The sequence below is a fragment of the Theropithecus gelada genome, chromosome 7a (assembly GCF_003255815.1).
Source record: "Theropithecus gelada isolate Dixy chromosome 7a, Tgel_1.0, whole genome shotgun sequence".
NCBI lineage: Eukaryota > Metazoa > Chordata > Mammalia > Primates > Cercopithecidae > Theropithecus > Theropithecus gelada.
This window is the reverse complement of record NC_037674.1, coordinates 6,268,195-6,293,909: the sequence shown is the minus strand read 5'-3', so window position 1 is coordinate 6,293,909 and position 25,715 is coordinate 6,268,195. Positions and strand designations below refer to the sequence as shown.

The 25,715-nt window shown below is 47.4% G+C and overlaps 1 protein-coding gene across 4 annotated transcripts in view; it reads right to left on the bottom strand.

Annotated features, from left to right (window-relative positions):
• The window catches only part of TRPM1 (transient receptor potential cation channel subfamily M member 1), a 149,222-nt gene that overhangs the window by 67,380 nt on the left and 56,127 nt on the right, over window positions 1–25,715 (bottom strand). For 3 of the 4 annotated variants that reach the window (XR_003120192.1, XM_025389927.1, XM_025389929.1), the window contains exon 2: window positions 1,977–2,056. Coding sequence is in view for 2 of the 4 variants with exons in the window: in XM_025389927.1 (XP_025245712.1) it covers window positions 1,977–2,056 (80 nt within the window). In the remaining 2 variants the exon portion in view is untranslated. Of the gene's footprint in view, window positions 1–1,976; window positions 2,057–6,497; window positions 6,584–25,715 lie in introns of all 4 variants that reach the window. The other variant, XM_025389928.1, reaches the window with a different exon arrangement.

Genomic DNA, 25,715 nt, shown 5'->3' with positions numbered 1-25,715 from the left:
TTTAACCCAGTGGTGATTTGGTAGTGTGCTAATTTTCACATATTTATGAGTTTCCAATTTTTTTCCTCCTATTGATTTCTTATTTCTAAATTTATTTCATTGTGGTTGGAGGACATATTTTGTATTATTTTTATCCTTTTAGGTATATTGAGGCTTTTTAATGGACTAACACATGGTCTATTCCGGAGAATGTTCCCTATGCACTTGAGAAGAATGTGTTTTCTATTGTTATTGGGTGGCGTGCTCTATAGATATCTGTTAAGCCTAATTGGTTTATGATGTTGTTCAAGCTTTCTATTCCCTTGTTGCTCTTCTATTTAGGTGATCTATCCATTATTGAAAGTGGGGTATTGAAGTCTCCAACTGTCATCTTGAATTGTCTCCTTCTTCCTTTCTTTATGTCAGTTTTGCTTCATGCATTTTGGTGCTGTTTTAGGTACATATATGTTTATATTTGTTATAATTTCCTGATGGATTGTCCCATTTATCATTATAAAATGTCCTTAATATCTCTAGTTACATTTTCTTGCTTTAAAGTATGTTTTGTCTGAAGCCAGTATAACCGCTCTCACTTTCTGTGGTTGCTGCTTACATGAGTGGGGCGCGGGTGGAAGAAGGGAGCCTCTGTCTCTCAACTGCATTCATCCAGGACTTAGCCTCAGCAACAGGTGGGAGGGGACAGGATGAGAAATGCTGAAATCCTGCTCCTCCCTGGAAGAAAGCCCCCTGACTGGGAGCTGGTGGAGAGGGAGCTCTGTGTTCTTGGCTGCAGCAGTCTGGAGCAGAGTCTCCATCTTGCTGAGCTGGGCAGGGGGAGGGAGGAAACTCTTGGTTCAGATCCCACAGACTCTAGCCTTTCTTACTGAATTTTTGCTGGCTTTCTCTAAAGATATTTATTTACTTGCCATTTGTCTTTGGGATCATTTCCAAGGGTTTAAATGGTTGGTTTTTTCATCCTTTTTTTTTAAATCCATGCTGGGGACTGCATGGAGTGCATCAAGAAGGCTTGTATATGAGCCCAGAAGCACCTTTTGCCCTCTATTGCCTGGATATCTGGCTTCATGGAGGAGTGCAGTGCTGGCACGGAGAGTTCCCGGGATGGCCTATGTGCCATTGAAATAAGAAGGGACATGTGGATGCAACAAAGGGGAGATTTTTGTGACCGTTGGCATTGTTTCATAATGGCATTTTTTACCTCGGGGGGCAATCACTGGGGTTTAAACAGGGAGGAGAATCTGCAGGGTGGTGTGGGTCAAGGGGCAGCTTGGGGATGTGGAGGGACTGTGACTGCCTGTGTGAAACAAATTTGAACCAGGTGATCTCGAAGAGTGTGTACTTCTGTGTCATGATTCTCTCTGCAAGCATTTCATATTGGATGAATATATGGATAAATTGTTCTTCTTCCCCCAGACTCAGTCTCACAGCTTTTGCCCTTACAGATGCAACATTTTAGCTAAATTAATCTCTGCTTGCATGACTTTACAAGGCCTCTGTTCAGCTTATAACAGATGCATTTTCATGTCAGTGAATAAAATTGTTTGGGGTTTTGTGCACAAGCCAAATGCTTTAATAAAGTTATGGCTAGTTCATTCAATCGCTCAGATCTTTCCTGTGATGAAAATTTCTTTTTATCTAAATACATTATGAAACTCTATTGAAGAGGCCTGGAAAATATCCTGGAACCCTGTTGAAAGCCCTCAACTCCTTGATCTTGCTGAGACTAAGAGGAATGATGTAGGCCCATTTGGCTATGAGAGTTTCACATTAGGGTGAGTGGCGGAAGGAAACTCTTTTCTGAAGCTATTTGCATGTTAATGGAGTAACAAGGAGCCCGAGTGACTCCCTAGTTAGTGACTCCCATGGGGAATGGATTCTGGCCACAGCTTTGGACTCCTCTTTCTGCCTCCTACAAACACGAAAACAGTGGTAGACAAGCACTGGTTTGGATAATGTCTTAATTGTGGCTTCCAATTTACCTGTTAGGGTCTTTTGTGCTAGGAATTACAAAGATACATTCCCGTTTGCAAAAGGTTTTCTCTATCCAAGATTTCTGACCCTGGAAGAGAGAGAGAAGTGGATATTAGACCAATATATTCCCAAGCCATCGTCAGAGTTCATTCTTATACTTTTATAAAACAATATGTCTGCCCACAACATCTGAATAGTCATCTGCAATAATGGTGGATGCAAATCTGTAAGGATCTTAGCGCTAGTACCTTTTAAGAGAAATGGCTTGCAAGTATGTATTTAATGGTTCTCATTTTGCACCTTAATTCATCCCTATCCACCTATTGAAGATATTTTTTGTGCACGGCTCTGTGGTGGGAGCTGTGGGGATTTCCGAGGAGAAAAACTGCAGTGCAAGTGTTGTTCACCGTCTGGAAATGGCACGATAGGGGTGCAGCTCAGGGAGGCCACCTGCAGCAGAGGGAGGTGGGAGGGAAATCCCCTGTGGAGGCCCTGCTGGTGCTGGATGCTCAGCAGTTCCTGTTGGCTTTATCCCACAAGGCCTCTTGTTCTCAGTCACCAGGGACATCTCACACAGAGGCTGGGCACTGGGAAGTGAACTGGCCTGCATCTGAAGGGCCCCATTGGGTCTGCCTCCCAGGGTTTGTGGAGTCAGTTGGCGGACAGAGCTGGGGAGAGCCCTTCCTGCAGGCGGGAGGTAGGTGCAGGCAGGCTGCGGGGCAAGGATGGGTTCATGGGAGGCAGGGAGAGACCCAGCACCCTTTGCTCGATCTCCATGAGGCCTGGCTCAGTGCATATTTGTGCTATTTGTGAATGTATGATGTGTGTGTGTGTGCTATGTTTGTGTACGTGTCTGATGGATGTGTGTTGTACGAGTGCAGAGTGTATCGTGATGCATGTGTGTATGTGTGATGACTCTGAGTGGGTGTGTGTGCATGCATGTGTGGTGTGTGTGTTTGTGATGTGTGTGTGGTGTTATGTGTGTGGTATGTGTGCACTGTAGTGTGTTGTGTGCATGACTATGACCTGTGTAGTGTGGCATGTGCATGATTATGTATGACCTGTGTAGTGTGTGTGTGTCTGGGAACTTGTGGGGTGCTTGCAGGCATGGGGAAGTGGAGTGCTTAGCATGTGACAATCCTGAGGCAGATCTTAGAGAAACCATGGCTGGTTGAACCTCGTGTTCTTGGCCACTTTCCCACAACCACCATGCGGAGTGCCCCATGTGCCTGTGACCAGGGTGGGACTGAGTTATCTGTGGGGTGAGGCTAGGAGCTGGCCTCCTGGATGTCCGCATTTACCCAGGCAGCAGTGCTGCTCTGGGAGGTCTCTTGTCTCTGGGGAGGTCACCTCTGCAGAGGTCTGCAGTGACAACCGCATGTCACAGAGGCCCTCCGCAGAGGGGTCATGTCGATGTCCCATTTGTTACTCTAGGACAGCCCCTGTGTGGATTAGGGCCTGCAAGTACCCCCAAACTAAGCCTTTCTGGGGAGATCCAAGTCGGCTTGTTACTTGGCTTTTTGAATAATAGAAATGATGATAATTCAAACCTTCCTCAGAAGTCTTCAAAAAGCAACACACTTTTCTCTGTAAATAATTTAATGACTGTTTAAAAACAACATCGCTGGCCTCAGATGTTGATGCTTTTGTGCTAACGCAAGGGAGGCAGGCAGTGTGGGCTCAGGGGAGAAAGAAAGCACGGAGCGGGAACCTCTGAAGCCCTGCCCTGCCCTTCTGTTTTGCATTTTTCCCTTCTGTTTCACACTTCTCCAGTGCAAGACAGCGAAGCCCAGCACGTGCTGCCTGGAAAGAAACCGTGCTTCCCCTTTGCATCTCATGCCTTACTTCCCAGAGAAGCTGGAAAGTCCTTGTTTTTCATAACATAGTGGTTGCAGTATTTGGACTATATGACAACTAAAGACAAGAACTCTAAACAAAGATTGAACTCCCATGAGTAGGTTATTTTTTCTGGAACATAAGATAGCAATTCTGAAGCTGTTTTTTGTGTCCTCTAGGACTGAACAAATAAATTAATATATTGCAGATGATCAGAGCTGGGTTTCTCACTGCTGGAGAAAGGAGTTACAAATATGGAAAGTGGGGAAGATCACAACGAACCCTATAGCACTGAGGTAAAATTAAAGTTATCAGTGTGAACTCATGATTTATAATATATAGAGACAGGTATAAAAACAGATATAAATGTATGTGTGGTCCCTCTCTATGCATACACACATATGTGTAGATATAACATATTGTATTAATTAACTATGGATTAACAAAACAGATTGCCCCAAATCTTAGTGGCTTAGAACAACAAACATGTATTATCTCCCAGCTTCTATGGACCAGGAGTTGAATGTGGCTTAGCTGGGTGCTTCTGACTCTGGTCTCTCACAAGGATTTGACTGAGCTCTGGGTGGGGCTGTGATCTTAAGAGAAGGAATGAAACCCAGAAGGATCCATTTCCAGGCTCACACTCATGTGGTTGTTGGCCCCAGGCCTCCCTTAACTCCTTGCCAGGGAAACTCTCTCCAGGGCAGCTCATGAAGGGGCAGCTGACCACCCTCTGAGTGCGCAAGCGAAAGAGGGTGTGCAAAACAGAAGCCAGGTCTCTTTATAACCTGGTGTCCAAAGTGACAGCCCATGGCTTTTGCCATAGCCCATTCATTAGCATTGAGTCACTCAGTCCATCCCACACTCAAGGGACAGGGTTACACAAAGCATGCATATCAGCAGTCAGGGACCTTGGGGCCATATGCCTACACACATATGCACATACGCATGCATGTCTGTGTGTTTACACACTCATACATTCCCCGGCTCCCTGAATGGGCTTCACAATAACACCTCAATAGCAATGAGCACACCTGTGCTCCAATACTGGTTTCTAAATACCATTCTCCACTAAAAGGAATCCAGGGCTGGGACGGGGAAGTATAAGAAGAGCCTGGAACATCTTACTGTACCAGCAAGTGGGAAACTTTACTTTAGACATGGGAACATGCCAAAAGAACACAGTAGCTGCTTGAAGGGGCTCCCAGTGGCTTTCTCTGGGATTCCTTGAGCATGAAAATAAACGACTACAATGAAGAATTATAACCTTTAGACTTAAATAAAGACCCATGAGTCCACACTGATATAAATACATATGTAAATAAACGCACAGGGGAGGGGGAAAGCTCTTTCTTCCAGTGAAAAGTCCCTATTAAATGTGGAAGGAATGATGGAATCAGAAAATCACCATTTGGCAACCATCAAGAATCTTTGATGAATGCTAAAAGTAGTGGGTAAAAAGTTTGAAGAGTAACAACGTATCTACATAATCTCAAAGTATCTCCAGTGGATACTTATTAATTACAAAGGAGAAATTAGTAACTAGACAGTGGAGAATTCTGGGGAGAGCCACCTAAAACAAAGTGCACATCGCCTGTCATGGAACAAATATTTATCATGAGGCTCTGGATAAAACTTACCAAGAGGAACAAAAGTGCCCAAAGTGCATCATCTGAACCTGATCTGGAGGAAGGATCATCAGACAGCCCGAGCTGAGGGCCATCCTACGAAATAACCCACCTGCGTTCCTCAAAAACGCCAAGGCCACGAAAGACAAGGAAGAACTGAAGCAAGATTTCAGAGGCTGGACACAAGATCTGGCACTGTCCTTCCCTAGCCCCCAGGCCCCGCCCTCAAGTCCGCCCCCATCATCCTCGACCCCGCCCCACACTCCGCCCCCTGCTCCCTCTCACGGCCGCGCCCTCTCAGCCCTGCCCTCCAGGGCCCGCCCCCAGCCCTGCTCCCTCTCACTGCCCCGCCCCTCTCCCCGCCCCCTATTCCCTCTCAAGGCCCCGCTCCTCGCTCCCTCCCTGCTCACTCCCACGGCCACGCCCCCGCAGCCCAGCCTTCCAGGCCCCGCCCCCAGCCCTGTTCGCTCTCGTGGCCCCACCCCTCGTCCTTTCCCACACTTTCCCTGGCAGCCCCTCTCACCGCCCTAGCGTAAGAAACCAGTGCTGGGGCGCTGCCCAGGAAACCTGTGCCAGCACAGCATGGGGAATCAGAAACTAAAGCCCAGGCTCTGAGCTCTTAGGCTCAGGCCCCTCGTCATGAAAGGAGGAAACGCAGCCTGCCCCACAGGACTTAATGCAACCGGCGGATGACGGAGCAACAACGTGCCCCTCACTTGCTTTTGTGGCTAAGTCTGTTCCATCACTAGGGGTGTTTAGATGCCTCCTTCAAGGCAAGGCAGGGCCCCTGGTCTCCTCCCTATCATGCCAGTGAAGGGCATCGGCCTTGCAATTTGTCCCCAGATTCCGAAAAGGAGGGCTTTTCATAGTGCCGAGTGCCAGCCCTTGCTGTGGCTCGGCACCAGGGCAAGTGCAGCTGGCGCCAAGGCCCGTGCCAGGCTCAATCCACTCACTTCCCTCTGCTTCAACTGGAAATTCGTCTTTTCCTAATAAAAACGCTAGCATGTGACTAACGTACTTTCTCGGGGGGTGGATAGGGTGGAAGTGCTTTACTTAGGTATTAACCATTCGTTTTTAAAAAGTTGATATAAGGAAATAGCCTCAGTCCAGCCCTGCAAGTTACTGCTGAGTCCTCAGAAATCTTCTAGAACCTATGAGGATAAACAAGAGGAGTAAGAGCCACTTTGCCTGCAGCCTCTTTCTCGGGAAGCAAGATGAACAAATCCAGCCCTCTCTTTGTTCCAGTCTCTGCTCCACTGTGGCCTCTTCACCAGGGCTCCCTGACTCCCCATCTACCCCAAACCCTGCGCCCTGTTTTCCATAAACCTTCTCCCCCACCTTCTCCCTCTCCCCTCCTCCCCAACCTCGCACCAAAGCCACAGAGGCAGCAGCCCCCTTCAGTTCTCTGCTGGATCCCCTGTGCCTCCAGGAGTGCCTGGCGAGAGCTCAACATCTCCTAATGACTCAGTGGTTTACTCAATCTCCCGGTGGAGCAGCGCCACCTGCTCAGCCCTTGGTAATGCCACCTACAGCAGCAGAGCCCTGCAGCCTGCACTTGCCAGCAGGGCAAACACGAAGTAAGCCAGGTTACCCCAGGAGAGGCACTGCTAACCCAGGGAGGAGCCCGGTCTCCCGAATCTGCTCAGAGGTAGTGTGCAGGTGAAAGGCAATGGGTGGAGGCCCCTCAGTCAAACTTTCCTCCTTCCCCTCCTGCCACGCTCTGAGGCTGAACAATGCCAAGGTCATAACAAACGGCTGAACCCGCCCTGACTCCTTACAGATTGGTCACGCAAGTTTCAATGCAACGATAACCCCATTGCAGGGGAGACCCTGCAGGAGCCACCACCTGTGCTTGTGAAATTAAAGGAGAGAGCAAGGCTTCCTGTGGTTTGTTCACAAACCCTTCAGAACCGCCCCACGCCCATGAGGTGAGATACTGCCCACTCGTGCTAAATAATCCAGTCCATCAGAAATGGTTATTTTGAAAGCCTCTGTGCTGGATGAGGATGATAGGAGCGCTGGCGCTGGAGATAGAAATCCCACTGAGATTTTAAAAGCGCTCGTCCCCGCTGGGAAGTCTGCATACACTGGCTGAGTGAAGGGACAGTGGAGGTCGTCCTGGAGGCGGACTGCTGGCACTGCCACCATGCCCCCAACCCCTCTGAGCTGTGATTTTCTCATCTCTGAAACAGAAATGGCTTTGAGTGGTTTTGAGCCTTAGCTGGGAGCATATCTGTACAGTATCGGGGAGGTACTAGATTTAAATGCAATCCTGGTCATTATCAAATATGACTGCCCTGCTGAGGACCCAGCGATTTTTCATCTGTAGCCAGGACCACGTGTCCATGAAGGGCCACGGGGAGGCTGCGGGAAGAAAGTCCAAGAGGAGCAGGCTAAAGGGCAGTGGGAAATATTCTGCCAGTTCTGTACTTATTTATTTTTTAAAGAAAGAAATATCTGCTACAAACATGGCCAAGGAAACCTTTGTTCCATCTGGGTGGGGGTTGCTCAGGTGCACATTGTCATGTTATTCTCTGGGTGTTTACGTTGTTTTAGAGCGAGAGGGCCGGGGAAGTGTGGACAGCAAGTGTCAACCCCGAGGAGAAGTCTTCCCCTGAAGGGGAGCCCAGAAATGGGGGGAGCTGGAGTGGAATGAAGGGTCATGGGGTGCTTTAACAATCTGATCTTCTAGAAGGTGTTTACACACACAGGTGGGGGTGACCCACAAGGAGGGGTACAGGAGGGTGCAGGGGGGATACCTTGAGAAGGTTGGACTGAGACAAGGAGGGAGGCTGCAAAGACAGGGTGTGACTTTGGTCTGGGAAGACATGGCTCGGGGAAGTGGCTTCTGAATGTAAGAGCTGGTGCACTGCCGGGCGAGGCTCTGTTTACTCAAAGCCCTGTGTCTTGGGCCAAAATTAACAAGCAAACCCCACAATGAAATGAATGATGTGTGGAACAGTTTATCCAGAAGAAACTGCCTGTTTTGTATATATATTTAGAGCAGACGACTCAAACTCTCATTCCCACAGCTACATGTGGCCCACATATGGGCTTGGTTTGACCCTTTTATAAAAACTACATTTAGCTGCCATTATTAACCAAGAGGAAGATTATACTTATGGCTTCTCTTGAAAGCCCTCAGGATGTGGGAACGCTGGCTGGTGTCCCAGCACGGCTGCAGGTGGCAGCGGGTTCTCACATCTGCACTGACAGCTCCCTGGGACCTGCCTTTGCCTGGCTCCTATGGGCACCTGTGGGCCCCACCTGGGGCAGCACCTGCGTGCCTGAAACTCTTCATGTGGGAGAATCAAACAAGCCTGCCAGCCAGAGCACAAGCCGCCCAGCCTCATATGCAGAAAGGATGAAAAGCCACAATCACTCCTTCCTGCTCCAGCCTCCCACCCGCTCACTCCACTGCCACTGCCAATGGTCCTGGCCTCGGTCCACCTGGCCATTTCTGGGTGGTTCAGCTGAGAGTCCTGCTCTGGCTTCTCAGGGATACTCTCAGGTCACATCACATGCAGCCTCCTGCCCCTAGCTGCAGAGAGCACAGGTAGGAGGGCCCAGCTGAGGGTCACCTCGGTCCCATCTTGTGGAGCGTCACCTGCAAAATGAGGACAATGATGCCCCTCTCGTCTGCCCCACAGGCTGGTGTGAGAGCCTAGTGACATCATGCATGGAAGAGCTTTGAAACCTAGTGTCCTCTGCTTCATCATCACCGTCCTCAGGAAGGTGACAGGGCTGGCTTGCAGGAAATGCTGGAGGTGGTCGCAGCCTACGTGTCTCCTGGGCCAGGGTTCCCTTTCCCTCCGGGTTTCTAACCCTCTTCTCTCCCAGGGGCTCTCCTCTGGGGACACCAAGAGACCCTCCTATAAGACTAGAGTCCAGGAAACAGAGCTGGATCTTTAAAGACAGTGATATTTTTCTTTGTGCTTTCTTTTTAAAAAAATCGAGATATAATCCACATACCCTAAAATTCACCTTTTAAAGTCTGCAGTTCAGCGTTTTACATACAGTTCTAAGACTGTGAAACCATCACCACTACCTAATTCCAGAGCACTTTGATCACCCCTAAAAAAAGCCTGTAACCATTAGCAGTCACTCCTCACTCCTCCCTGACCCCGCCCAGCTCCCGGCAACCACAAATCCACTTTCTGTCTCTATGGATTTGCCTATTCTGGGCACTTCATATGAATGGAATCATTCAATGTGTGGCCTTTTGTGTCTGGCTCCTTTTGCTCAGCGTCATGTTTTCAAGGGTCATCCAGGTAGTGCAGCTCAGGACTTTACTCCTTTCTATGCCTCTGTAATATTCCATTACATGAATTCATCAGTTGATGAATTTGGGTTGTTTCCACTTTTGGCTATTGTGAAAAGTGCTCTTAATAAGACATTTTTTCTTTTCTTTTCTTTTCTTTTTTTTTTTTTTTTTTTTTTTTGAGACAGAGTCTCGCTCTGTCACCCAGGCTGGAATGCAGTGGCGTGATCTCCGCTCACTGCAAGCTCCACCACCTCCTGGGTTCACGCCATTCTCCTGCCTCAGTCTCCCGAGTAGCTGGGACTACAGGCGCCCGCCACCACGCCCGGCTAATTTTTTTGTATTTTTAGTAGAGATGGGGTTTCACCGTGTTAGCCAGGATGGTCTCCATCTCCTGACCTCGTGATCCGCCCACCTTGGCCTCCCAAAGTGCAGGGATTACAGGTGTGCGCCACCGTGCCTGGCCTTTTTTTTTTTTTTTGAGACAGAGTCTAGCTCTGTTGCCTAGGTTGGAGTGCAGTGGCGTGATCTTGGCTCACTGCAACCTCCACCTCCTGGGTTCAAGCGATTCTCTGCCTCAGCCTCCTGCATAGCTGGAACTACAGGCGCCCGCCACCATGACTGGCTACTTTTTTTTTTGTATTTTTTAGTAGAGAAGGGGTTTCACCATGTTGGCCAGGCTGGTCTTGAACTCCTGACCTCGTGATCCACCTGCCTCGGCCTCCCAAAGTGCTGGGATTACAGGTGTGAGCTGCCGTGCCCAGCCAACATTTTTTCTTTTTATAGTGAATACAAAATAAGGCTAGGAAGAAAGGAAGGAAATTCATTAACTTGTTCATTTTGTGGTTGTGGGAGAGGATACAGACTTTTTCTTTACTTTCTTCATTGTTCATGTTGTGTTTTTAATTTTGTAAAGACTAACATAGCTTATTTTAAAAAACAGGAAAAGGAGAATGTGCCGAGGGTCACCCAGCCAATACCAGGATGCCTCAGTCCAAAGTCTCCCCAACTATGGCCAGTTCCGAGTCCAGCCTCATAGTTACATCTTTGGCATTTCTGCAGCATCACTGATATTTTCATTTTCCAATGGCACTGCTGGTTATCATTCCATCATTTAGGACATATGCATATTTAAGCTGCAATTGCAAATAATGGAGTCAGAGGGTGTGTCTCTAATGCTAACAGTCGTAATTAAGAGCAATAAAAAGATCACAAAATGGAAGAAAGTCGTATCAGAATGCAAACAGTAGATTTTGTCGACATTGTTGGAGTTTTACCGTGAAAATGTGAGCACATGCCCGTTTGTTTTTGGAGTTTTCATTGCAGTTGTCATTACATGATTTACAATCCAATCACATGTGTTGATGTCCTAATTCAAGGTGGTGCTGGCCAGATACCAGGAACACTTGTCGATTTTGCCTCCTGCCAGGCCACCCTCATCACGGGTAATGGGGTTGCTGATTTTTGGGGCAGAATGCAGGGTGTTACTAGTTAGCCCTGACCTGGTTAGTGCAAATATTCAATTAGGAGAACAAAACCAAACAAAAACAGAAGGCTGCAATGCAGACCCTGAATTATCCAGGCTGGCCACACAGACAGCAGCCAGGGTCAGGCTTTTGAACCTTTGATATCTGCTTCTCATTTTTTTTTTTACTACTGACAGAAAAGGTACCCTGGACCTGCAGCCAAGGCCTCACACTTAGAGAAAGACCCCAGGCCCAGACTGATGGGTGTGCAATGTTCTGCAGTGAAGACCTGTGGGACTAACTCATACGATCACTGATCTCTGACCGTTCCCAGGAGAAAAGCAAAGGAAAATAGTCTGGGTATTGGATTTTGTAATCCTCTCACCCTTCAGAGAACTGCCTTCACACTGGTCACAAACAAGTGCTGTCACAAGCAGATAACTCCAGCGAGGGCATCTGCTGGACCTGAAGAAAAGGGTCGGACCGCTGGTGAACACCTGGGGGCTGTGGGGAGAACCATGGGGCATCAGCCCAGGTTGGGAGGAAGGGAGGGGAGGAGAGGGAGAGCAGTGAGGTTGGCCTTTAGCCCCTCAGGTGGAGCCAGCACAGCAGGGAGCTCCTGTGAGGCACACACCTACTGGCGTCAGACTCCACTGCTCCCCATTTCCATGGTCACGCAGAGATAAGCCAGGCAAGTGCTTCTAACACAACCTGCGCCTTGCAGATGTGTGCAGCTCCCTTCCCCATCACAGAGGGGACCCAGGCTTGGCCCTGGCTTTTTGGCACCATGCTCTTTCTAGGGGTGGTGACCAGGGACATGATGTGCCCTGTAAATGGGCAAGGCCCTGGTTTCTGGGTGCATGTGGGTGCTCAGGTCAGCATCCCCACCTCTCCTAACAGGGGCCCCAGGGGCTGAGTGGTGCCAGCACTCCTCCCTGTCTCCTCCCGTTGCGCCCTGCTCCTAGGTGGAACCCAGCCCGGAAACTTGCTTCTAGAAAGGGGCCCACAGATCCTGTGCCAGCGTTCTTCAAAGCATTCCTCTGCTGGTCCAAGTGAGGTTGTTAAAAATGTAGATATATGACAACATATGCAATGGGAGGAAATATTTGCAAATCATATGTCTGATAAGGGATTAATATTAAAAATATATTAATATTTAGAACACCCTACAACCCAGTAACAGCAAACAAATGAACAAACTGATTAAAAAATGGGTAAAGGACTTTACACATTTCTCCAAAGAAGATGTATGAATGGCCAACAAACATAAAAAGATGCTCAACATCACTCATCTTAACTGGAGAAATAAAAATTAAAACCACAGTGAGATACCACCTCATGTCCATTAGGATGAACACTCTGAAAAAACAGGAAATAACAAGTGCTGGCGAGGATGTGGAGAAATTGGAAAACTTGTTTACTGCTGGCAGGAATGTAAAAGAGTACAGCCACTGTGGAAACCAGTATGGCAGTTCCTCGAAAATGAAACACAGGATTATCCTATGATCCAGCAGTTAAGCAGGTCTCAACAGGGATTTTTTTTTTTTTTTTTTTTTTTTTTTTGAGGTGGAGTCTTGCTCTGCCCCCCAGGCTGGAGGGCAGCGGCACGATCTTGGCTCACTGCAAGCTCCACCTCGTGGGTTCATACCATTCTCCTGCCCCAGCCTCCTGAGTAGCTGGGACTACAGGTGCCCGCCACCACACCCGGCTAATTTTTTGTGTATTTTTATTAAAGACGGGGTTTCACCGTGTTAGCCAGGACGGTCTCCATGATCCACAGGCCTCGGCCTCCCAAAGTGCTGGGATTACAGGCGTGAGCCAGTGCACCTGGCCTCAATAGGGATTTTTACACTTGTGTTCATGGCAGTATTATTCACAATAGCCAAGAGATAGGAGTAAGCCAGATTTTCATTGACAGATGAGTGGATAAACAAAATGTGATCTATCCACACAATGGAATATGATTCAGCAGGAAGGGTATTGTGACACATACCACAACAGGGATGGACCTTGAGGACATGGTGCTAAGTGAAATAAGTCAGTCACAAAAAGACAATTGCTGTGTGATATGCAGTACCTAGAGCAGTCAAACTGATAGAGACAGGAAATGGAATGGTGGCTGCCAGGCGCTGGTGGGAGGGAGGAACAGGTGGAGTTTCCGTCTTCTAAGATGAAAAGAGTTCTGGGGATTGGTTGCACAACAATGTGAACGTACTTAACACAACCTGTACATTTAAAAATTGGCAAGGTGGTAAATTTTATGTTATGTGTATTTTACCACAGTTAAAACAACATTTTAAACTGGAAATGCAGATATCTGGGCTCCACTCTAGTCCTTGTGAGAGGTGAAGCCCACTGGGCTTCTCAGTGGGGTGGGGACTTGGGGAACTTTTCTGTCTAGCTAAAGGATTGTAAACACACCAATCAGCGCTCTGTGTCTAGCTAAAGGTTTGTAAACACACCAATCAGCACTCTGTAAAAACGCACCAGTCAGCACTCTGTGTCTAGCTAAAGGTCTGTAAACGCACCAATCAGCACTCTGTAAAAATGGACCAATCAGCTCTCTGTGAAATGGACCAATCAGCAGGATGTGGGTGGGGCCAAATAAGGGAATAAAAACTGGCCACCCTAGCCAGCAGGGTCAAGCTGCTGCGTCCTGTTCGAGGGTGGAGGTTTGTTCTATTGCTCTTTGCAATAAATTTTGCTGCTGCTTATTCTGGGTGTGCACCACTTTTAAGAGCTATAACACCCACTGCGCAGGTCTGCGGCTTCACCCTGGAAGTCAGAAAGACCACAAACCCACCAGAAGGAAGAAACTCCAGACACATCTGAACATCCGAGGGAACAAACTCTGGACATGCCAGACTGAGGGACTATGGTGGGCATTTCACGCTAAGTCCCCTTGGGATTTGGGGGCAGTCATGTGAGATTAACCATACGTGCTGCACTCAGCTTCCTGCTATCTGTGGGGGCCTTCGGACCAAGGTTTCAAAAAACTGTTAAGTTCATCGTGTTGGGGGCATGTGTCAGAGGAGGTGACCTGACCGGAGTGTTACCACCTGGACACCTAGGAGGAGATCAGCGTCTGCTTACCAGAAGTCTGTTGGCAAAAGTACCTGGAAGATGGGTGCGCTGGCGGGATGCAGTTGGGCTCCAGGTGGTTTCTTGGGTGATGGGCAGGGCTAGATTGAGGGTGAGGCAAGTGAGGCACTCATCTGGGGTATCAGAAATCCGGTAATTAGGATAAGTGACATTTAATGCCGTATTTTTAAAAAATAAAAATCAATGCAGGAAATTCATGATGAACACAGTATGGAAACTGAAGACAGGCTGGTGTTGTTTGTCTTATGGTCTTGCATTATTGTGCAATAGGAGTGGTCATTTCCAGGCAGCTCATAATTCTCTGGCCATGCGGCGAGCGTGTCCCCAACTGGGTGGGTTTCTGAGGGTTAACAATGGTGGGCCAACATGTCGGGTAATGGGAAGCTTTATATATAGTCAATGTTTTTTTGGTTGTAGAAGTTTCATTAACTTGTGTCACTTGGTTCAAAATCCGGGAGGAAATTTGGTAAGTGTCTATGAAGTATATATTGCTCCTTCCTCCACAGAATCCAGTAGGAGTTGGCTTGGTGCCTGTGACAGGTCATTGGTGACCATGGTCTGCTGACCTCTCGTACTGGCCCACATCACTGCTGGAGAACAGCGGGGAGGCCTGTGTGCAACCGCACATTTTTTGGGCTGTGGTGGATGGGGGACCGAGACAGGCCTGAGAGGCGCCCGGGGGTGCTGTAACTCGAGGAGGCGTGGGGTCACTGGCTGGGGAGAGTGTGTAATTGATGAGAAGGGCCAGCTGCCCTGGGACGGTTCACCGCATGGTTGAGGAAGCTCCAGGGCCCACACTTGCACCACCTCTGCAATGCCTGGAGCTTACTTTAGATATAGATTAGTATCATTTTCCTCAATATGGTGTCCCCAAAATGCGTAAGCTTTGGGTCCCAGAACACCGCGGAATGCACTCCTGCCTGCCCCTGTGAAGGGACACCTGTGCCGTGTGGTGCACAGGGAGCTGATGTCACCTGGGGCAGATGATCCTGGACTGGCCTGGAACACCGTGTCAGGGTGGGAAGTGACTATGGTGTGTGTGTGTGTGTGTGTGGTTTTTCTTTGCTTAAAATTTAAAACAAATAAATGAAAAAACCCTAGACTAATATGTGCTCAGTGGAACAAATTGGAAGTATACAGAGAGATTGAAACAAAAAAGTGATTCTTTTTTTCCCTCTGCAACCTTAGCCCCCAATGGTAACCTGCGTGAACACTCTGGTGCATTCCCTTCAGCTATTTTCTCCTGCTTCTCAACACACATGCTCTTGTTAAGGACTTTTTAAAAGGAAACCTTAGCAAAAATTATGGGAGTCTTTTTGAGTCGTTACACAGAGAGCTTCCTCACCCTTCAACCAGCTGCATGGTATTCCCCAGTGTGGCTGTCCCCGGCATTGTTGCTTTCTAGGAGTGATTCCATGTGGTATTTTCCATATGAAACTGCACCCTGGGGCCGGGCGCAGTGGCTCACGCCTGTAATCCTAGCACTTTGCGAAGCCAAAGCAGGCAGATCTCATGAGGTCAGGAGTTCGAGACCAGCCTGGCCAACATGGTGAGACCCCATCTCTACTAAAAATACAAAAATTAGCCAGGTGTGGTGGTGGGCGCCTGTAATGGCAGCTACTCGGGAGGCTGAGGCAGGAGAATCACCTGAACCTGGGAGGCGGAGGTTGCAGTGACCCAAGATTGTGCCACTGCACTCTAGCCTGGGCAACAGAGAGAGACTCCATCTCAAAAAAAAAAAAAAAAAAAAAAGGAAGAATCTGCACCCTGGAAAAAAAAATCTTCCCGACAGGCCTGAATGGTGCCGGAAACCTTTACTATTAAGGTCATTTCTTTGGGTTTAAGCTTTGAAAGTGGCTCTTAAAGTAAAAACACAGTATAAACAGTGTGGTGGAAGGAGAACTTTGGATTTAGACGTACCTAAGTCAGCTCCCAGATCCACCATTTCTTTTCTTTATAACTTTGGCCAACTTACTTAACTTTCGTGAGTCTTGATTAGCTTGTCTATGACATGGGGTAATGAGGCTGATTTTTCATGGTTTCTGTAAGGATTAAGTGTGATTAAGTGTGTACAACTTCAAGCCCAATGTCTAGCAGAGATTGTATTCAGTAAACGATTTTCAAGTTTCTTAAGCATTAGCTGGTTTAAAAAAAAAAAAAAAGTGCAAGGAGGGTAAGAGTTCTGCTTCTGTTTCAATGGCTGGGATCTGCTGGGTAGGTTGGGTGGACTCATGACATTGTCTGCAATTCTCTCATCCATGGCCAAGGAAGCAGGAGGCCAGTGGGATGGCAGAGCTGAGAGTGAAACCCGGGCCTCACCCGCTGTCCTGGAGATGGGACACAGTGAGACAGAAACCCTTCACTCCAGAACTCACAGCCCAATCATCAGCCCTGGCAGTGCTGGACGTAAGTCTTGGTTTGTGTTTTTCCAAGGCTTTTGCAAGTATTTGCCCACTCTGCCCTTTGTGGACAATGTCACCATCCCTGTTAAATGCACTTCGGGGGCTGCTGGGGACCAGCACGCACATGTGAAGTCAGTGAGCGCCTCTTAGGTTTAGCAGGTTGGCCAGTTCGCAGCAGTCGGCTCTGAGGGATGAAGACCCAGGATGGGGCAGATCCGAAGGGCAGGGAAAGGCACTGGCGGGCACTCCTGAAGGGCTGGACTTGTGAGCAGCAGGGGTTGCTCCTGGCAGGCAGGCCAGGTGGGAGTGGTCCTGCAGAGAAGGATGGGGGGTGGCACATGGTGGCGAGGGCGGGTGAGACCCCCCAAAGGGGTTCATATGTGCGCTGTGTTCCTCTGGGACTGTCCTAACCCAGTGTGGTCTGCAGTGACTGGTGACTCATGGTCAGTGTCTGGGCTGCTCGTATATTTATAGTTCCCACACACCTCACAACTCAGCTTGTAAAACTTGGGAGGGTTATGGGGAAAAAAATAATCTTCAAAAGTTCCGTGGGGCCTGTGTAACCTGGACCACTTTGAATGTCACACAAAAAGCCCAGCATGCACGTGGCTCAACGGTTAGCTTGCAGAGCCCTCTTACGTGGTGGGCTCTGCCGGCTCCAGATGTGTCAAGGGGACTCAGCCCCTCGGAGCTCCCAGGTGGGTCAGGAGGGGCCGGGATGAGGGAGAAGGTTTTTCTCTCTGGAAGATGAGGAGGCTCTTGAGGGGTGGGGTAAGGTGGGGCATTGGCTTAGCCCTGCGGGATGAGAGGATTGGTCCAGGCAGGAGCTCTGGGGAAAATGCTCTTGGGAGTGGGAACAGCAGGGGAAGGCAGAGTGCGGGATCTCACTTCTTTACTGTGGTGACCACCGTGACTGTCCCACAGAATAAAGGTGTGGTATGTGTGCGTTGTAAGTCTGCAGAGACCGCCAGCTCTCCTGGTTTTACAAATGAAGAAACTGGGGCTATGGAGGAGTCAGGGTTTTGGTAGGGGCCCTGGGAGGCGAGTGGCACCAAGAGAGGAGATGGAGCATCACAGTGGAGCCACCAGCCCAGGCCGGCCACGCGGCCAGGCAGCCAGGCCCAGACCCCCAGCCCTGTCCCTCGTTACTCAGGGTCTCCTTTGGCAGATTCAAAATGTTTTCTCCAAAATGGGCATTTGCTTTTGAGCCTCCCCCTTTGAGGAGGACAGAAAACGATTTCTCATTGTCTCAGGAAGTGGAGCAGGCACATCCTCCACAGCCCAGCACTTCCACACTGAGGTTTACTCCAGATATACTTGTGCATGTATGTATGTTCCAGGAGACCGCACTGTTCGTAAACACTCAACAGAGAGCCGCCTGGATGCCCAGCCACGGTAGCATGTACGAGTACATTGCCGTATAGTCCCGCTGGATTATCACACAGCAGCGAGAACAGACAAACTCCAGCTACCATATGGGTGACTCCTCAAACACAGCACAGAGGAAAAGAATTGAGTTGTCAAAGATACACACAGTGTGATTCCATTTGTATAAAGTTCAAAAGCAGGTGAAGCTAAACAATGCATTATTTAGAAATACAGATGAAGTTCAAAATAGAACAATAAGAGCCCGGGCGCAGTGGCTCACACCTGTAATTCCAGCACTTTGGGAGGCCAAGGGGGGCAGATCACCTGAGGTCAGGAGTTCGAGACCAGCCTGGCCAACATGGTGAAACCCTGTCTCTACTAAAAATAAAAAAATTATCTAGGTGCAGTGGCACACACCTGTAGTCCCAGCTACTCAGGAGTCTGAGGCAGAAGAATTGCTATAACCCAGGAGGTGGAGGTTGCAGTAAACTGAGATCGTGCCACTGCACTCCAGCCTGGGTGACAGAGTGAGACTTTGTCTCAAAAATAAATAAGAAAAGCCCCAAAGAATCCACAAAAAAAGCTATTAGAGCTAATAAACTAATATAGCAAAAGTGGAGGGTGAAAGATCTCCACACAAAAATTGGATGTATTTCTGTACAGCAAAAACAATTCAATTTATATCATCAAAAATCAGAAAGTATCTAGAAATAAATTTAACCAAAGAGGTGAAAGGCTTGTACAAGCAAAGCAACAAGACCTTGCTAAAAGAAATTAAAGAAGACATAAATAAATAAATAGAAAGATATCCTGTGTTCAAGAATTGCAATGGGCTAAATGGACAGAGCAATCTTTTTTTTTTTTTTTTTTTTGAGATGGAGTCTTGCTCTGTTGCCAAGCTGGAGTGAAGTGGCATGATCTCGGCTTACTGCAGCCTCTGCCTCCCAGGTTCAAGTGATTCTTGTGCCTGAGTCTCCAGAGTAGCTGGGACTACAGACATGTGCCACCATGCCCAGCTAATTTTTTTTTTTTTTAGTAGAGATGGGGTTTCATCATGTTGGCCAGGCTGCCCTCTGACTCCTGACGTCAAGTGATCCGCCCGCCTTGGCCTCCCAAAGTGCTGGGATTACAGGCATGAGCCCCACACATGGCCGACAAAGCAATCTTGGAAAAAAGAACAGTTAAAGGACTCACATTTTCTGATTTCCAAATTTCAAAGCATCAGTAATCAAAGAAGTATGGTAGTAGCATAAGGACAGACATGCAGTCCAATGGAATAAGATTGAAATTTCAGAAATAAGTCCATATATCTATGGCCAACCAATTTTTTGCAAAGGTGCTAAGACAATTCAATGGGGGAAAAGACAGTCTTTTCAACTAATAGTGCTTGAAAAATTGGATATTCTTATGCAAAAGAATGAATTTGGATCCCTACTTCACACTTGCTATAAAAATTAACTCAAGATGGATCAGACTAAACTGTAAAAGCTAAAACCATATAACTCTTTTTTTTTTTTTTTTTTTTTTGAGACGGAGTCTCGCTCTGTCACCCAGGCTGGAGTGCAGTGGCGTGATCTCAGCTCACTGCAAGCTCCGCCTCCCGGGTTCACGCCATTCTCCTGCCTCAGCCTCCCGAGTAGCTGGGACTACAGGCACCCGCCGCCACGCCCGGCTAAGTTTTTGTATTTTTAGTAGAGACGGGGTTTCACCGTGTTAGCCAGGATGGTCTCGATCTCCTGACCTCGTGATCCGCCCGTCTCGGCCTCCCAAAGTGCTGGGATTACAGGCTTGAGCCACCGCGCCCGGCCAACCATATAACTCTTAAAAGAAAATATATGTGTGAATTTTCATTATCTTCATGACCAATAGATACATGTGATACCATAAGCATGAACAACAAAAGAAAAAGCAGGTAAGTTGAACTTCATTAAAATCAAACACTGTTCATCAAATTTATCAAAGGACATTATTAAGAAAGTAAAAAACACACACACACACACACACCCTATAGAATGGAATACAATATTTGCAAATCAAAATCTGACAAGGGTCTAACATCCAGAATATATAAAAGAACTCTTCCAACTCAACAACAAAAAGACAACCTGATTAAAAACTGGGCAAAGGACTTGAATAGACAATTCTCCAATGAAGATATACAAATGGCCAACAAACACATGAAAAGATGCTCAGCATCTTTAGACATTAGGGAAAAGCAAATCAAAACCATAATGAGGTGCCACTTTACTCCTCCTAGGATGATTATAATAAGAAACATCCCAAAATAAAAAATAGTAACCAGTGTTTGCAAGGATGTGGAGTAATTGGAACCTTTAGACATTGGTGGTGGAAATGTAAAATGGTAGAGTCACTTTGGAAAATGATTTGGCAGTTCCTCAGAAAGTTAAATGCAGAATTACCGTATCTACTCCTAGGTATATACCCAAGGTAAGTGAAAACAGACTCAAATAAACATGTGGCATTGCAGTACTATTCATAACAGCCAAAAAGTGGCAACAGCTCACATGTCCATCAGTGGATGAACGGACAAACAAATTGTAGTATATGTTATACAAACAAAATAATATTATTTAGCCACATAAATGAATGAAGTTCTGAAGCATGCCACCACATGGGTGAACCTTGGAAACACGATGCTAACTGAAAGAAGCCAGGCACAAAAGGTGACATATGTATGATTCCATTTAGATGAAACATTCAGAATAGATAAATCCATACAGGCAAAGCACAAACTAGTTTCCAGGGGCAAAGCCACGGGGAGGGGAAATGGGGAGGAATTGCTTAATGGGTAGGGGGTTTTACTTTGTAGTGTTGGAAGTAAGGACAGAGAGACAAGGTAGTTGCACGACCTTGCGACTGTACTAAATACCACTCAATTGGTCACTTGAAAGTGGTCAATTTTATGTGACACAAATTTCATCTCAATAAATTATTCAAAAACATGGCTGAGCATGGTGGCTCACGCCTGTAATCCCAATACTTTGGGAGGCTGAGGCAGGTGGATCACCTGAGGTCAGGAGTTCGAGATCAACCTGGCCAACACGGTGAAACCTCGTCTCTACTAAACATACAAAAATTAGCCGAGTAGCCAGCTACTCGGGAGGCTGAGGCAGGAGAATCGCTTGAACCTGGAAGGTGGACGTTGCAGTTAGCTGAGATCACGCCACTGCACTCCAGCCTGGGCAACAGAGTGAGACTCCATCTCAAAATAAATAAATAAATGTAAAAAATATGTAAACCTCAAAACTAAACTAAATGAAACATAAAGAAAAGCCAGGAGCCAGGTGCATTGGCTCACATCTGTAATCCCAGCAGTTTGGGAGGCCATGGTGGGTGGATCTCTGGAGGTCAGGAGTTCGAGACTGCCCTGGCCAACATGGTGAAACCCCATCACTACTAAAAATACAAAAAAACTTAGCCAGGCCTGGTGGTGGGTGCCTGTAATCCCAGCTACTTGGGAGGCTGAGGCAGGAGAATCGCTTGAACCTGGGAGGTGGAGGTTACAGTGAGCCAAGGTAGCTTCACTGCACTTCAGCCTGGGCGACAAGAGCAAAACTCTGTCTCAAAAAAATAAAAATAAAAAAAGAGAAGAAAAGGAAGGAACGGAAGGGGAGGGAAGGGAAGAAAGAGAGAGAAAGAGAAAAAAGAAAGAAAAACAAAGGAAACAAAAGAAAGAGAAAGAAAGGAAAGAAAACAAAGAAAAAGAAAGAAAGAAAAGAAAGAAATGAAAGAGAGAGAGAGAGAGAAAAGAAAGCAAGCGAGCAAGCAAAGCCAGGAACGAGCCCCGCAGAAGTCAGGCAGTGCTGCCTCGGGGAGGGACGGAGTGCAGTGGGAAAGGGCCCCCCATACTAGAACACCCGGATCTGCTTTATCATTCTCTAAACTGTGTGCAGACATCTTACACACTTTTAAAAATACTTTATTTAGCAATAACATATCATAAAAGAAACAAAAAGAGGAGAGAGAAGCAGAATCTCATAGCTTTGGATGCATGCGTGTCCCCATCTCCTTCTCCCATCACCAGGTCTACCCTGATTGTCTGGGAACCTGAGGATTCCAGCAAGGATCTTGGGGCCTCTCAACAGCTCCCCTTCCTGCTTTGGCCAATGTCACCTGGCCAGCTCACTCAGAAGAGCATAGCAGTTGGGAAGGTGTTGTGTTAAGGAGCTCCCCTCATTGGTCTGGTTTTCAGGGGCTAAGTGGGTGCAGCCAGTGTCCACAGGAGAGAGGCGCAAAGGCTCAGGGCCAGCCTCCTGTGCCTGCCTGGTTCCCACAGGTAGTACCCTCTCCTTTCCAGATACTCTCTGTCCTTTACTACCCATCCAGGTCCCTGCCCTCGAGCTTCCTCTAGCAGGGCTCCCACAGTCCAGGGAAGTGCCTCACCAGAGTGCCCAGGCACTAGGCCTGTGAGGTGTGGCCATCTGGGTACCCAAGCCTCCTGGCCCTCAAGGACTGTGATGTTTGCTGGGGCCACCAGGGTGGGGAAAGGGTGCACATCAGCAGGAGTGAGGGGAGGGCGGGTGGAACCCTAGGCTTTCACCATAGCTCAGCGTGACGGTGGAGGCTGCCAGCACGGGAATCAGACTGCTGGGCCCCTTGCTGCTCTGCTCTTTTACTATGATAACATTTAATGAATGATCCATATTCATGAAAAGTAGCCAAAGAGCAATTCTACAAATAAAAGAGTTGGGGTCTTTTCTGAGTGTTTTCTGCTGACCTAGACAAGGTGTGTGTGGTCGATTTGCTTGTCTGCCCCATCCAGGCCTGCCTTCCAGCAGCAGCAGGCAGCTGTCACCCACCCACCCAAGACCACATCCACCAAAGGCATTGGCAGCAATCGCCACCCTTCGGGCCATGGAACTGAGCATCTAGGAACCATGGAGGGTATCCAGTGCAACTCTTTGCTTTTACCTCTAAGGGAAGAAGGTCCAAACCCAAGGCGGATGGGTGGCCGACTTGGCTAAGGACTGGCTTGCCTCTCAGAGCAACGGGTGCATACTTGTCTTTGACCCAGCACTTCCACTTCTACAGATCTATCATCTGGAAATACTTTTGCATGTAAATAGGCAATGTGTGGATGTTTGTTGCAGTATATTTTAAACTAAGTGAAAAATTGGAAACCTCCACTTTTGTGTGAGTCTACCTTGGGGACTGATTAAAACAACGATATACCAAATCATGGACTATGCAACCATGAAGAAGACTAACATAGAACTCTAAAGTATAAAACATCTCCATTATGAATTGAAAAAAAATTGTAGTAAAATCTTTCCGGCGTGATCCAGCTCCACAAGAACAAACTTCCCAATATTCGAGAGTGGAGCTGTCCTGCATGGTAGACCCTGGTAACCTGAGACTGTTGTGCCCCTGAGATGTGGCCAGGGTGAATGGAGACACACTGTGAGTGTGAGATGGCACGCTAGTGTTCACTGTGACATGAGAGCTGAAAATGAGGTGTGTAGGAGGATTTCAAAGACTTAGAACAACAAAGAAAGACATAAAATACCTCATTAGTACGTGTTTGGTATTGACTACATGTTGAAACAATCATATTTTAGATACATTGTGTTAAATGAATTATAGAATTAAAGTTAATTTCAGTTATTTGTTTTTACTTTTTCTTTCTAAGTGGCTACTACACAGTTTGAAATTATATCTGTTGCGTATGTGCTATTTCTATTAGGCAGCAGAGGTCTAGAATAATACACATTAGGCCAGGCATGGTGGCTCACGCCTGTAATCCCAGCATTTTGGGAGGCTGAGGTGGGCAGATCACCTGAGGTCAGGAGTTTGAGACCAGCCTGTTCAACATGGTGAAGCCTCATCTCTACTAAAAGTACAAAATTAGCTGGGCATGGTTGCGGGCACCTGTAATCCCAGCTACTTGCAGGGGAATCGTTTGAATCCAGGAGGCGGAGGTTGCAGTGCGCCGAGATCATGCCATTGCACTGCAGCCTGAGCAACAGAGTGAGACTCCGTCACGAAAAAAAAAAAAAGAAGAATACGCATCAAACACTAAGCATGGGAGAGTGGGGATCAGGAGGAGTGTGTAAACAGGACTTCACTTGGCTCTTCTATGGGGTTTTACAACTTTATATATTCATGTAGTATGCTTTTTAATGATTAACAAAAAAGGGCACTGTGGCCATGATTCCTGAGCAGCAAGATTTCCACCTCACCATGCCTGCAGAATTTGCCCACTCCTGTGCCCTGTCTCCAGGAGAGCCAGGGCCACCTTCCAAGAGCATTACCCCTACCTTAAGGCATTTCAGGCATTCCCCACCCTGGGGGAACAGACACAGGATGGGTAAGTTGTGATGAGGGAGGAGGATACCTGCGCTTGCCACTTTCACGGTGGGGGCAGACAGGGGACCAGGGGTTGGGGGAGTGGGAGCCAGAAGCCGTGAGGGAGGAGGGGACAAGGTGCGCAGCAACAAGACGGTCTCAGCAGCGGGGGAGGGGAGTACTGTGGCCTGATGTTAACTTGTTTTCTTAAAGTCAGCTCTAGCATTGTAAATGCATTTCTCCCCACTTAGAACTGAAGATACAGTTTCTGAAAAGCAGTGAGATAGATACTAATAGGTGCTTTCTACAAGAGGCTGGGAAAATTGCTCCTGGCATGATGGGCATCCAGGGTAACAGACCAATCTGTTTCCTAGACTCTGCCTGCTCCCAATGGATGCTGTAATTCCTTCACCCATGGCTGAGTCTAACCTCAGAGCTTGCAAAAGAGGAGAACGGCAGATACTGACCCATCAGATACCTCTGCATATCACTGAGGGCAACAGGTCTCTTGCTACTGTCTACTTAATGGAGGTTTTAAGACATTGAATCCCCTTAATCTCTAGGCCATGGAAGGCTTGGGGGTATTGAGTCCTCTTATTCCCCTGGCTGAAGTCTTCCGTTTTCCCAGGTACTGCATTTACACACACACACAGACACACACACACACACAGACACACACACACACACACGGACACACACACACGCAAATTATAGGACATCTTCCAAACATTTTCAACCAAAGCCAAAGCCAATTTTCTAAAAACATCTACTGCCCCCAGTAAGAGGATTTTAGGTTGATGGAAAATCTGTTTTGTTTTCACTTAGTTCAGAATGAAGATGACTCGCATCTTAAAATGCCGGAGTGTCATTTCACTTCTTGTGCTTGTCAACTTTACAGAGCAAATAAATGAGGTTGCACAGAGCCAAACCAAACACAACTCCAAACTTCTCCCAGAAAATAATAAAACATAGACAGTTACAGCAAACACCTTCAACAGGAGTTGATATTTCCAATTACATTTTCTGGGGTCTAAAAAAATACACTGCAGAGAATAGCCAATTTATGTTATAAATATAATTGCAAATACCATGAATTAAAACTGCTGCTGGATAGTTCAAAACAATGGCGTTTTGAGAACATGACCAAAGGCAGTCTTTTCCAAAATCAAACCCATATTCATCAAGTGCACTCAGAGAGAGGCAGAGCTCCATTCTTAATTCCTCCCTAAATATCTGATTCAGACAGAGAAAATGTGTCTCATCTTCCTTCTCCATTCTCAGTTCCTATCCCTTGTTAACCCAAACACACTTTCTGCAAATTTTTCCTTCCTTCCTTCCTTCCTTCCCTCCCCCCCTCCCTCCCTCCCTCCCTCCTTCC